Source organism: Helobdella robusta, assembly GCF_000326865.2.
Source record: "Helobdella robusta unplaced genomic scaffold HELROscaffold_12, whole genome shotgun sequence".
NCBI classification, from domain to species: Eukaryota; Metazoa; Annelida; class Clitellata; order Rhynchobdellida; family Glossiphoniidae; genus Helobdella; species Helobdella robusta.
In genome coordinates, this window is record NW_008703664.1 from 1,883,869 (window position 1) to 1,899,091 (window position 15,223).

Consider the following 15,223-nt stretch of genomic DNA (forward strand, 5'->3'; position numbering starts at 1 on the left):
TTTTTCATATTTTAATTTAGTGATAATACTATTAATATCGCCAATTATTCAAGAACAAGCTAATGTAATGTTTTATAAATGAAAAATTTAAAAGAGTTTTAAATAATAGTAGTCATTTGTTTTAGCTTTTCATTATGAATCAAGAAAAAAACGAGTAAATACCATTAAGATGATTTTAGCGACTAAAGTCACAACGACCACATAGATGTTGCTGAAGACGAATAAGTCGACGAGACGGAAAATAATGATGAAATAATAATAATGATGATGATGGTGGTGGAACATTTTGCGAACGTTATTAAATAAATTTTTAAAAATGGATAAAATACGTCAGTGAAAAAATGCAAAATATTTAACATTCGACTAGAAGCCAAAAAGACTTTTACCTCAACAATATTAACTAAGAATATTTAAAAACAACAACGTAAACTATTCCTTTATATTCCCTATCCTTTCTCGTGCTTAGATTCGGTTGTATTAAAATGCTGATACATTCCTTGAAAACTCAAAAAAAATGTACGAACGTTTTTTTTTCGTTCAACAAACTTTTTGGTAATTTGAAATAGATTAGAAAATGGGCTAAGACGATTAATATTCTGGGTGAAAGTTTAATCAATGAACCTAATGAGGATGAATTTATTTCAGAGGAATATTTTCACCGGAATTTAATTTATATTCAGCGAAACTTGTTTGCCAACCGATCGTTCTATTCTATACCGCATCCGTTACTTTTGTTTATCCATTTCTAAATATTTACTTTGTGTGTGTTGTGTTTGTGTGTTTGTGTGTGGCATGTGTGTGTGCTTGTGTTTGTGTGTGTATGTGTGGTATGTGTGCGTGTGTGCTTGTGTTTGTGTGTGGGGGGGGGGGAGGTGTGTGTGTGAGTGTGTAATTGACATATGAATATTTATATGCTTATGCCTTTTAATTTCATTTCAAAAACTTAGAAGATTTAATTTCTCAATCTATTGTAGTAGTAGTTTTCAGTTTTTAAGAAATTCCATTTGAAGAAATAATTAGTCTCAACGGTGCTATCTGTTGATGACTTTCAACATGGACATCTTTTTTTTCAATGAAATTACTTTTCAGTTAATTATTTTTACATTTAGCAAATTGTATTAGAGAAGAAAAAATAGGAATGCATAAAAAATATAATTGAACTGAAGAACGGATGGTATTTTCTTATTTTTACTGAGTTTCAGAATGAATCAGTTTTTCGATAATTAAATATATATTAGTCAAGTTTTTCGTTTTAATTATTATTTATTAAAAAATGTATTATTTAATTATTAAAAAGTATTAGCCCTTAGCAAATTGCTTTAAAATGCGCTATCATATTTCGATAAATCATCAAATACAAAGGTACATGCAGATGTTCAAATCCAACAAAACATAAAAAACATTTATATGTAAAATGTAAATTAATATTGCTACAACGAAAATACACAAAATATATGTCACAAGAATCTTAAAGTGAAAAAAAAATTATTACTTAACTATATTGCAAAAAAAAGAATGATCTAGCACATTGCGAACCTTGCACATCACAATTGTAACATAAAACAAATCACAAAACATTAAAATCATCAACACTTTACAATCGTTACTTATTAACACACAACAGATTACACTAATAACGCATTAAAAATAGCGTATTTCAAGAGTTACACTATACAAAATGATGAATCATTACTGAATCTTAACAAAAATCACTAATTTACTAACCTATAGTGAAATGGCAATTGTCGATTTTGACAACACAGGTTTTCTTCCTCAAGGAAAGGTGATGTTCAACAGGGGGCGGTATGTACCTGCCCACTCGTTTCTTGACGGTGATTGTGTTTCCAAGTACGTTGATGTTTGGCACTCTTCTAAATTCAGTTTGATCTTTTATTTCTTGACTTTCTTCTTCGCATTGTTTTTCATCCATGCTAGAAAGGTATTTTGACATGTCTTGGTGGGAATGGTGCTGTAGAGGTTCCAGTGCCAGCCCATCCAACTCAACATCAATGGCTTGGATCTCCCTGATGTCGTGGAACGCCTCGTACGATTTCAAACCTCCATCCACTTCCTCTACCTCGTCGTAATCTGGATGCTCACATATTGATGGCATACTCGATATTCTATCCATCTTCGTCTTGGTTGTCAGGTCTTTTATTCTCTCAAATTGTCTCTGCTTGTGTTTTTGATGTCAGTTGCATGTTTTATCTGGTATTAAATTTGTACAAATATGATAACTTTGATGAAACAAATGTTTAGATTTAAAAAAAGATGTTGAAATAATCTGTCAATTTGAAAATTTTAATTATATATTTTAAATATTTAAAAAGTGGTAAATTGGTTGACAAAATAAAGTGAACCATGTAAAAATTAATTTAAAACTTATTCCAATTCACATGAATTCAAGAAACACCATTTCCTCAAACATGCCGCAACGCCAATAATCCTCAAAGTCTTTCTTCATTATTACTTTATGAACATCATCGTTAAAATCATTGTCACCGTCCTTTACATTGAAGCAATCATCATAATCTACATCATCATCACTGTCATCATCATCATCATCACCATCACCACCATCATCATCACCATCATAATTCGGCGTCACCATCACAACTCAACTCGGCGTTCTCTTCGAAACACCATCACAATAAAATATACACGAGCACATTTCCCGCTGTTTAACCTTGTAAACGTTGATGATTATTAACAGTATCAATCATTCGAGAGCACCCATCAACACCGCATCTCCAACGTCTGCTCGGGTGAAAGTTTGACGATCAAGTTGGCATTCACGTCCGTCCTTTATAGACTGCTCGCTCTGTGCTCATCTGACGTGGAAATGTGCAGTGCATACAGTGTGTGTGTGTGTGTGCGTGTGTGTGTGTGTATTATGCGTTAAAGATAAACGAATTATATGCTCTATATATATATATATATATATATATATATATATATAATAATGTTATTTCATTTCATCCAGTGCTGTTTCTGCGCGTTTTTGTGTTGACTCCTTTGCTTTTACGTAAAATTTGATTTTAATGGATATTTTTTATTTGTTTGGCACAATCGCATGAAATTAGATAGACACAACATACATTCATGAGCATAGAGCAAACGTGTACTTATATATATTTATAAAGTATTAAAAATGGATCTATGTATATATATATATATATATATTTACAATATTCTATAAATTCTACCGAATGTTTGGCGTTAATATGTTTGTAGTTCGTTTTTTCGATTTTTCTCACTAAAGTTTTTTGGTGAACGTTTAGTTTATTAAAATTCAAAATAAACTTATTTTTATTTATATATATATATATATACATATATATATACATATACATATATATATATATATATATATATATATATATATATATACATAATACATATAAGCTCCTAATCCTGGTCAAACATGGAATCTCGTGGTCATTTTTAACATCTTTTAAAGTTCAGTTGAAATAAAAGTTATCTGGGTTCAACTTATTTGAGGGTGAAATAAAGTAAAACGTAAAAAAAATGGAGTAATGACTTGTTAAATTTGGACGGAGGTAATGAGAACCAGACTGAATGAATGTATATGAATCATTCAAATGATTGAATTATAAATAAAAAACTCCATTCTTTGTAGAAAAAAAAAGTTTTCTAAAATTACATTTTTTAAATTTTTGTTCTTACGATTTATTGAGCCTAAATCATATTCATATAAACACAGTTTTTCTAATGAATTGGCAAAATGAACACGATAATGCGTTGGTATTGGAAAAAATTTTATATTGAAAGTAAGGGTACGCTTCAGAAATAATTAACTCATGAAAGTTCATCCCATCGTCGTCCAAGGGCAGTGATCAACAAATTGAATCTGAATTATTGATGTTGTTATGATGATGCTCGACGATCAAAATAATAGTTGACTAATAAGATTGCTTCAGGTGCAATCCTCACGAAGTTATTTTATGCACTCTATTATGTACAATGAACGTTGTATTTGTAGAAAAAATATATAATCTTTTAGTAGATATTTTAAAGCATTAATATAGAACAAATTTACTAAAGTAAACAATTACATTAACTGGTTAAAAATATTTAGATATTTTAAAGCATTAATATAGAACGAATTTACTAAAGAAAAAAACTACATTAACTGGTTAAAAATATTTTTAAAAGAATCTTTCTGTTCCAGTTTAAAATTTTACGGTACCAACTGTTAAATGATTGTAAAGCAAAGGCTGAAACCAGATAAATAGAATATAATACGTTATGTATAGTATATAATAATATAATGCTATATTCTATATATATGGTTCAAGCATTGTTTTGAAAGTTTCAGAGCCAGTATTCAAATTATGTAGTCAAAAATGTTTATCTGAAGTTGGAAAATTTTCTATCAAGGAGTCAGAACCGGTGTCGGAAAATTTTAATCCGACTCCTGTAATGTTAAAAATTTGTCCCTCTCTATAGTGTATAGTCTATGTTTATGGAAGTTGGAATTTCCAGCTTCCTTTTATCATCGTGTACTCGTCTCATCTTCAGTTTATATAATAAACTCAAAAATATTTATAAATTATTATATGCATTTTATTTTTTTTTAAATTCAAGTTCAAGTTCAAAATACTGGAATTTCCAGCTTCCTTTTATCATCGTGTACTCGTCTCATCTTCAGTTTATATAATAAACTCAAAAATATTTATAAATTATTATATGCATTTTATTTTTTTTTAAATTCAAGTTCAAGATCTGTTTATCTTTATTTTATTTTAGTTTGGCTTTAGGGATACTAATAATTTTGTAAAGATTCTAATTAATATTATTATTAATATTAAAAATAAATTAAATTTAAAATATCTTTTTTTATTATCCAAACAAGTTGTTTGAAACAACAAACATTATTCATTATTATTTTATTTTATTGCATATTATTGATATTGATAATAAATTATAACTGGCAATTTGGAATTGCAATTGCAGATGCAACAACAAACCCAGACATACAAAATATAAAAATTGATATTATTAAAAAAATAATTATTATATTATATTATAATATTATTTATATTATATTATATAGTAATATAATTTGTTTCTTTAGTCTTAGTTGCATTGACTTTTAATTTCATTATTGACAGCCTTGATTGATTGATTAAATATTCAAATTGAATTTTAAAAACTTAATCACCAGAATAATTTTCTAATGACTACAACACAGTTTGAATGGCCTTGGCAGTATTCTTTCCCTCCCTTCTACACGTTAGTTATTTTCATGGTTACTTGCTAAAAAATTAAACAAAGCTAAGTTTTGGATAACTCTCAGGTCTCAGATATATATGAGTTTGCAATCTTTTATTTATTTTTTTTGTTATGTTTTTTAAAATACAATCAATTTTTATATCTATAAATTTTATAGATAATTTTATAGTATAAAACTAATTTTTAAATTCAAATTGTAAAGTGTATTGAATGTAGTAAATGAAAAAGCATGCAATCTTTTAATTAATTTTACATTTTTATTTTTATATATTTATTTTATTAATTTAAAATCTTTTGTAGACTCCAACCAAACATAAACACTCGCCAGAAACAATTGGAAGCATGGTGCCAACTGATATTATCTTATCACAGACACCACAAAATTTATAAGTTGGACATTTCAGAAGTGCAGAACAGTCCTTTGTTTAATAATAAAGATATAAACAGTAGGAATAATGATTTACAAAAATTTTTTTTTATATTATAATGCTTTAGTCATTTGATGAAATTGTTAAGTTAATTCTACTTTTATTCAAAGGAAAACTTTCAATAGACAATATACACTTTATTCTTGAAGAATTAAGAAAAAAACGTTAGTTTATTCACATTTTAATTTCATGCGACAAAATTGTTAAAGTAACAAAAAATAATTTATGTCTCAAATAGGTAATTTAGAATGGATTGACAAGAATAAAAGACAGTGTTTCATTATGTGGAGGACTGTTGATGAGTGGGCCAATCTCATTTACAAATGGGTTACTGCTCAGTCATTTTTCTTCATATGAAAATCTGACTTTGTTTGTTTGGTATTGAGATGTCAGTGTACATGTTTTCTACATTTGTGTTTAGCCTTCAACTTTGCTTCAGACTTCTTTTGTAATCTACTTATGTTTCTTTACATTGTTTTTCTTTACAGTTTCTGGCGTTTCTGTATTAATATTTAATATCATTAAACAACATGTCTGTGAATTATTAAAATGATATGAAACTTAAACAACACACAGGCATCAGATACAGGGCACACAAATTCTGTGTGCACCTTGTACGAGTTGACAGATGGAGACTACACAAAAGATCAAGGTATCCAGTTATTTGTCTACTGTTCTAGTCTTTTTAATTATAACCTTTTTGTTAACTTTTCACGCAGAGTTTTATGGTTTAGATAAATCTGTTTTATTGAAGGCATTGAAATATTTGGAACTGCAAAAGAAAGCAGAAGTAATGATTTACGACACAAATGAAGGAGTTAAATTCCTATGACATGGTCCTGGAACTGGATATTTGTGATACCTCACTCCAACCCAAATCACTTCATTCAAATTTTTCGTTCATATTTTAAACTAGCACAACTACCAACTTATTTTTATTTTCTTTTTAAAAAAAACGTGTTCAAGTAATGCTATTTTTTATTATTATTTGTTCTCATAAAATTTTGTAAAAGTTGTTTTTGATAATTTAAAAGTTACATATAGTAACACAAAAGTTTGTATAGCATTTGAAGCGTCGTTTCAACAGCTGTCCAGCCGAAAATATTTCATGGACTTTAACTTGAAACTCCTCTTAAACATCGAAAGACCCTCACATACAGTGCGTCAGTACAAAATTTATGCTCAAATCAGTAGTGCAAATATAAATTTAAAATATTAATAGAACCAACATATTAGCAACAAATTTTTCGTAAACTTGATATATGGTCATATAATCAATCCATATAATCCATGGAATTATATAATTGTAATTCAATGTCAAAATCTTAGGACGAATAGGTAATATACTCATAGTTCGAATACTACATTGGTTGCAGTATGTCGTCGGTTTTATGACTTCAATTATTCTATTCATTACTTCAGTGCGTAGGTATACTTAAAATAGAAAAAATTTATTAATTCTAATGGATCATATAGTTAAAAACTAGCGTAGCTGATGTGCAACTGTATACATCTATACAAATAATTATATCAGAAATGATTTAACCATTAAAATCAAACCATGCAGGGGCTGTTGGTTCAAAAGATTCTCATCGTTTGTTCATGAAGCCTCGCTATTACTAGCGAAAAATTACTCGCTATAAAATGATTGACATTGTAGAAAAAAAGAAGATATCTATCGCATCGCACGTGCGGAAGGTCATTCTTTCTCAAAGTCTCGATTAAAGATTCGTTTTGTCGTTCCTTTCTTCGTCGTTCTCGTCTGCTCTGTTCCTTCTGTCTTAGTAACGTTTAATCAATAAATTCAAAAATGGTTAGCAAAGAATTTGATTTGTTCATTGCTTTTGCGATGATTTTTATTTTTGAATAATTTTTTTTATATATACCGGCATCACATCTGCTTCAGTGCATCTAATTTCGCTCTGTGAAATTTGAAATAGATAATGATAATTGATCGATTTTTAGTTAAAGAGACTTGTCTTTGGTCGTTAAATTTTTATTACAAATTACTTTCATGATTGAAATTTACTTGATGGGTTAATTTAATTAGTGATCAATTGATTTGTTGAAGAGATGATGAGCATGAAGCAACTGAAGCTTGTGTTTAGTTTGTTTTTTTTTACTTTGTTTTTAACTTTTTACTTGCTAGTAATTACTATTCCTTCTACAAAAGTGCCAACTAGTTAGAACCAAACAGTCTGATTCATTAAATTTTAGAATAAAAAGTGTATCCTTTATTTTATTAAAATTTTAATTTATATTATTTTCAGGCTTCTGCTGCTTTGAAAAGATTCATTCCTCTTTTTGACAGAGTTTTGGTTGAAAGATTTGCAGCTGAAACAAAAACAAAAGGTGGTTTGTTCATTCCTGAGAAATCCCAAGGGAAGGTGCTAGATGCAACTGTTGTAGCTGTAGGTGAGGGAAATCGAACTGAGGTTTGTTGGGCTCCTTCTCCATGTTGTTAGACTTGTTTTGTTAATTTAATGATATTTATGTGAACAGAGTTCTTAGATTGCGGGGTCTCCTTATAAAAATAATATACTTTAAAACTTAATATTAATGAGTGATAACTTTTGTTATAGGTTTTAGGATTTTAGATTCTTTTGAATATTTCATTCTTGACGAATGAGTGTTTTTTTTTGCAATGTGTGTCATTTAATATAAAAATTAGGTAGGATTACTTATGAAGATTACTACTATTATTTAGGATTATTAATTATTATTGGTGCATAACCATAAGATAAGCTAGGCTATAACTTTAAAATAGTCCACTATGAGCTGAATGAATGAAGTTTTACAAATGAGTTGTATGTTTATTTTCCATTTAAAATTGAATATAATTTATTGAAGTTAAATACGTTGATAATTATTTTATCAAAATTTGCATAATCAATTAATGACAATGCTAAAACTTATTGAGTAGAAGGGAGATTTGATACCAGTGAATGTTAAAGTAGGAGACAGAGTTATCCTTCCTGAATATGGTGGTACAAAAGTTATTCTTGATGAAAAAGTTAGATTTTTGTTTTCATTTATAAACACAAGATTCTGGTATAATTTTCCATGGAAAACATTAATTGTTGAATATTTTTCTCAACAGGAGTACTTCTTGTTTAGGAATACAGATATTCTCGGAAAGTTAAAAGAATAAATTTTGTTTACAAATTGAATGATGAAATAGATTTTTTATTCAACGTTTATCGTTTTTATTAGTTGTTTTAAGTTGTGTTTGGTCAGACTAATTATGTCTCAGTATTTTTTGTTTACACATATTACAGAATTGTCTCAGATTGTGTTCTTGGTTTGATAACAAGTTATTTTGTTTTCGAAATTAAAAATTGGTTGTTATGATTCGTCTATAAAAAATAGTTCTAAAATGGCTCAGACTGCGGTGAGTACATTTCAGATTGTTGGTATTTCTGATTTGACATAATGTTTGATCTCAGATAAATGGTGAAATGTTTAAGGGTTCTGAATCATCAAATTTTTTACCTGATAAGAACTGCTTTGGTAATCTTAAGTTTAGTGTTGGTATACTTACTTACAACTAATTCTAAATGTAAGATCGCGAGATCAAACGTTCAAGAGTACGTGCCATCAAATAATGGAATGAACACAATGAACATTTTGATTTTAAAAAATCAATCCATTAGATCATAAATCGCTATATCTGCCATGTTCAACAGCGCTCAATGAATTTTGCATCAGATAGTTTTTGAAATTCGCTCTGAAAGTGATGGAGAAGGAGGTAGAGAGTTCCAGAAAAAAGAGCCAGAAAAGCAAGTGAAAATGAACACCTACAACAACGTAAAAAAAGACGGGCAGTTAATTAAATGCGGATCTAGCAAAAGAGTTTAACACGAGTTATGAAGAGGTGTGAACAAGAAGACGATCGTAAACCGGAGACATATTAATTGAACCGTTTAGGCTCAATTAATATGTCTGGTAAGTACTTAGGAAATAATTTAGATTGAGACTTATACATTAATAAAAAAATTTTAAAAATTATTCTGTAGCCAGTGCAAGAGAATAAGATATGGAGATATATGAGAAAAGAAGGGTACACGAGCAGCAGATTTAAAAGCTTTACTAAAGAATAGAGTGTAGAATCAGAAGCGAGTTACAATAATCAATCCTAAATAACACTAAAAAAGTAACAAGAAGGTGAAGAGTGAGGATCGTCAAGAAAAGACAAATGTTTTTTTATTCTACGTAGATGAAAATAAGAACTAGCAAAACTTAATCTGAGAAGAAAGAGACAATAGACTACGAAACTTGTGAGATACATCAAACATTTTAGAATCAGGTAAGATAATAGGAGGAATAGTAATAGAGCGTTTAGATTTATTAAAACGAATTAATTCAAATTTAGAAGGATTATGTTTAAGACACATTGAGTCAGACCAAGCAATAATTGAAGAAAAACATAGAGATAGATCAAGGGAAGGCCTATTTAACAGCATTCAACACCTTCTTATGGGTTGAAGCGGGGATATGCAAAGAACCTCAATTTTTTCAACTTTTAATTATTTTCAGTAATGTCTCCCCTTGCTCCAAACCACATAACTAGAATAATAGGACTAATCGATCAATTCGATCTATCGGTCGGGCTATTTGTCGTGCTTGGATTGTTGGCTTACGAAATTGCATGGATTTTAACGAGCAAGCTAAATGAGATATTTACTTGATTTAATATGCTTAAAACATTGTAGTAATTTTATTTAATTTTAATAATGATTAATAGAATTATGTATTATTAAATTATTTTTGTTAATTTGAATATAAAAATTGCTTTTGGTCCGGTGAAATCCGGTGGTTTACTGAAGCCGAAGGTTGGCTTAGTAGGATTGAACTATAGTCACCCTTTTTTTTACACTATTCGATCATGTTAAAAATTGGTTTGCTTATGAAATAAACGGCCTAAATAAATCAAAATTGTTATTTGAACAACTATCTTCATTATATTCAATGAATATTTTACATTCTGCTGGTGCTCATAAGAAACTGGCTGCTGAAATCATACGTTGACTTACAGCAGTGGCTTACAGGGTTTCATAGAACTCTTACGATAGCACTTTTTTGTACATATAATGCTTTAAATAAATCAATATATTCATATCACAATTATTTTTGTCAATATAAATATAGAAATTGCTTTTGTCAGGTGAAAAACAGTGGCTTACTGAAGCCATAGGTTGGCTTAATCGGATTTTTTCTCATTTTTTCTATGAGATAAATCAATCAATCAATCAAACAATCAGTCAGTTGGTCGGTCGGTCGGTCAGCCAGCCAGCCAGTCAGTCATATATGTATATATATATATATATATAAAGTAAGAAAGAGAGAGAGAGAGAGAGAATGAGACAAGGGGTATGCGTAAAAAATAACGTTTCAATAAACAGATAAAAATATACATATACGCACGCACACACACAAGCAAACTCACACACACATACACACACACACACACACACACACATATATATATATATATATATATATATATATATATATATATATATATATCGCTTGTATTAAAAGAAGAATGCAAGCTTTTGAAATGCATAATGAGAACAACTATTTTTATTTCGTTGTTGTTGTTGTAATTATTATTATATTGTTGTTCGTTGATGATGGTTGTGATGATGATGATCGTCATCATAGTTAACAAGATTAACAGTATAACATACTTAAAATACATTGACAGAAATGACATGAATGTTTATTGTACTGCCTATATATGATGGCAGTATGTATGTATGCGTGTATGTATGTATGTATGTATGTATGTTTGTATGTATGTGTGTCTGTGTCTCTTTGTACATGTTTGTATTCGAGATTTTAGTAAGAAAAGAAAAACACAACAGTTGCTTTTATTTGACATCATCAAAAGATGAAAAGTGACGAAATTAAAATTTGTTAAATGACAATTTTTTAAAAAGTTCAGATTTTAAACAAACAAATATAACAAAATATCGATTGATAAAAAATAATTATCACGAAACATGAATATTTAGTAAGGACAGTTCACAGCATATCATAATGACTAAATCAACATACCAAACAGAAATTATTCATGCATGCATATATACAAAGTAAATCAGGAAATATCCAAAAATTATATAACCAAAATAAGAAACTAGAAACCAGTCAACATTTTACAAATAAATAAATAGACATTATTAAAAAGATTGTTCAAAAATGGTAAAATTTAAGGCGACAAAAAAATTTTAGTTTGTTTTGTTGGTGTTGTGTGGTGCTAAGAAGCGAAAACAAACACACCACAAAAAAAAATATTAAAAAGTCGCAAGAATAGTAGTCAGTCACCTACCTACAATTAAATTACTCTCAGGGCCCTAGCTTACCTGTAATGATAACTCAACTCATTTATTTTACATATTTTAACGTTTTAATTTTACTTGAAGCTTTTAATTTATGTTAATGTTAATATTTTACTTGAAACTTTTTAACTAATGTTAAGCCCTAGCCTACCCACAGTTGTTCAACTCATCTCAATCCCTAACTTACCTATGAATTAAATTAAGTCCGGTAAAGAAAATAGAAAGTTGAAGAGAAACATAACAACAACGACACCGAATGAATGGATGTTGTGTATGTGTGTGTTGTATTTATGTGTGTGCGTGTATGTAAATGTGCGCGCGCGTACCCTCCAGAAACTTCTTCACCCACTACGGACGAACCTCCATTGCACCGACCATCATCTGACACGAACCGAGGAAATGAATTTTACCGGATACTGAAAAACAAAATTGAAAGAAAAAGTTAATTTTTTAAAATAAAAAACAAGCCATTGAAAAAAAGTAAGAAGCAACTTATCTTACCATGAGATTACCATCATGAAACGTGCTGACTCCCACCACAACCCACCTCTGATCATTCTGTAGACAAATTTTTTTTATTGGCTTAGTAGTAAATGAATGTTAAAACGAAAGAACAACCGAATAAATGATTGAGCGAATGATTGAGTGATTGAATGAATTAATTAACCAATCTATGATTCAATGAATGAATAGAATGAGTCAATTAATGGATGAATGAAAGATTGTGTGACAAAATGAATGAATGAAAAAAATAAAAACAACGAAACTAAACCATACTTCAAAAATCGTCGTTGTTGTTTTCTTCGAGTTGTTATCGGAACGATCATCAGGAGACCACTATCTGAAACGTGCTGACGCCCACCACTGCCCACCTCTCATCAGTCTGTAGACAAGTTATTTTTATTAGCTTAGTAGTAAATGAATGTTAGAATCTTAGAAGCAAAAAATTATAAAATGGAAATAATGGCAAATAAATAATATTTGAAAATAATAAAGAGAGTAAAATGTAAAAAAAACCTACCGTCGTCCATTCGACAAAGGCAAAATGATGAGTGCCTTCCGTTTCCTGCGTTGTCCTCCAAAACTGGTGCCAGTCCTTCTCGAGATTGTTGTTGAAACACAGCCCGTGGAATGGAGGAAGAGAAAATTCTCATTAGAAAGCTTAGCGGTGCCTGCATCTTAAATTGCTTAATAAAAATAATCCTATCTACCTATTCAATTACCTTAACTAATCTATAATAAATTGTTAATGGTACGACAGTCGAAAGTTCCCCTTCATTCTCCCTCCTTGCACAGAGGTTCACCGACAGCCAGGGCACCGGATAGTAAACCATTGCCGTGCGGATAGTAGACTACTGCCTTGCGGATAGTAAACCATTTGCCGTCCGGAAGCCGTGCGGGTAGTAGACTATGGCCATGCCGCATAGTAAATCATTACCGTGCAGATAGTAAACCATTGCCGTCCGGATAGTAAACCATTGCCGGTTCACCACTGGCCGCCAAGGCTTACCTCTGACAAGAGACTTCGAAATTCAGAGTCTATCGGCTATCGTACCCTCAACTTACCTATTCATTACAATTAAGCCCTAGCTTACCTAAAATTACAAAACTCAAGAGCCCAATTCATTGGCCTTTCGGCACCCACCCCACCACCTACGTAATGCCTTGGGCTCCAACTTAGTAATAATAATATAAAACTTAAACCCTAAATCTATTAATAAGTATGTGTTACAACGTAGCCTTAACCTACCTATTCATTACATTACGGTCCTAGCTTACCTAAAATTACAAAACTCAAGAGCCTAATTCATTGGCCTTTCGGCACCCACCCCACCACCTACGTAATGCCTTGGGCTCCAACTTAATAATGATAATGTATAACTTAACAATTAACCTACCTATCGATACACTTACAGCGTTTTAATTTACATTACAAGATTTTTCCTAGAATTACATTATTGCTCTTAACTACCTATGAAATTAAATTACTCTCAACCTTAGTAATAATAAATTAGAATGTGTAATGAAAATAAAATTACGCTCAAATACTAACATATGTGTTTATGTATGTATTTGTGTGTGTGTGTAATACGCTGGTGCGTGTAATGTGGGTGCAAGATAAAATAGAAGCGATAAACTTACGCTGCCTACCTATTCAACTACATTAGTGTTGGATGCTCCCTATCTATCCTACCTACAATTAAAATTAGGCCTATCTAACCTACCTATATAGCTACTTAATGTAATTGTGTGTGCGTGTGTGTGCGTGTGAGCATTTTTACTTAATGTTAAATTACAGAAAAAAAGAAGAAAACGTATCCCAGTCAGGCAGGTATTCTTTGCCAATGAATGAACGAACGTAGCCTGATATCTTCCATGATGAACTCCTCTGGAAGCTTCAACCTGAATGAAATGAAAAAATCCTATTTAATTAATTAATTTAAATGAAAATAGAGAAACGATCCGCGGTGAAATCCGCCAGCCGGAAAAGACAGCAAACTGGCAAAAAAAGAAACCGTTAAGAAACTGTAAAGTCGGAAGTTAGGGTTAAGGTTGAACGTAGGGTGACATCACAACCATTCTGATCCTCCACGACGAACTCCTCTGGAAGCTATAACCTGAATGAATGAACCTGAATGAACCTAGATGAATGGACAAATCTTATTTATTTAATTAATTTAAATGAAAATAGAGAAACGCAAAGAAGCCGACCGGTCGGCAAAGAACCGCAAAGAACGGTATCTATATAGGATTTATGATCTATATAACTCTATATAACTCTATATAACTCTATATAACTCTATATAACTCTATATAACTCTATATAACTCTATATAACTCTATATAACTCTATATAACTCTATATAACTCTATATAACTCTATATAACTCTATATAACTCTATATAACTCTATATAACTCTATATAACTCTATATAACTCTATATAACTCTATATAACTCTATATAACTCTATATAACTCTATATAACTCTATATAACTCTATATAACTCTATATAACTCTATATAACTCTATATAACTCTATATAACTCTATATAACTCTATATAACTCTATATAACTCTATATAACTCTATATAACTCTATATAACTCTATATAACTCTATATAACTCTATATAACTCTATATAACTCTATATAACTCTATATAACTCTATATAACTCTATATAACTCTATATAA

The 15,223-nt window shown here is 30.0% G+C and overlaps 3 protein-coding genes across 3 annotated transcripts; 2 read left to right on the plus strand and 1 right to left on the minus strand.

Moving 5' to 3' along the window:
* Positions 1-990: 990 nt before the first annotated feature.
* On the minus strand, positions 991-2,131 carry HELRODRAFT_167848 (hypothetical protein; the record flags this gene model as incomplete). The annotated part of the gene is made up of 2 exons (XM_009013576.1): positions 991-1,061; positions 1,726-2,131. The coding sequence occupies 2 exons, from the start codon at positions 2,129-2,131 to the stop codon at positions 991-993; spliced, it is 477 nt and encodes a 158-aa protein (XP_009011824.1).
* A 2,355-nt stretch (positions 2,132-4,486) lies between these two features.
* On the plus strand, positions 4,487-6,516 carry HELRODRAFT_156379 (hypothetical protein; the record flags this gene model as incomplete). Its single annotated transcript, XM_009013577.1, has 7 exons — positions 4,487-4,492; positions 5,216-5,256; positions 5,557-5,702; positions 5,795-5,848; positions 5,923-6,011; positions 6,261-6,336; positions 6,404-6,516. The coding sequence occupies 7 exons, from the start codon at positions 4,487-4,489 to the stop codon at positions 6,514-6,516; spliced, it is 525 nt and encodes a 174-aa protein (XP_009011825.1).
* Positions 6,517-7,245: 729 nt separating this feature from the next.
* On the plus strand, positions 7,246-8,835 carry HELRODRAFT_156380 (hypothetical protein; the record flags this gene model as incomplete). The annotated part of the gene is made up of 4 exons (XM_009013578.1): positions 7,246-7,256; positions 7,975-8,119; positions 8,608-8,697; positions 8,785-8,835. The coding sequence occupies 4 exons, from the start codon at positions 7,246-7,248 to the stop codon at positions 8,833-8,835; spliced, it is 297 nt and encodes a 98-aa protein (XP_009011826.1).
* Positions 8,836-15,223: the final 6,388 nt, after the last annotated feature.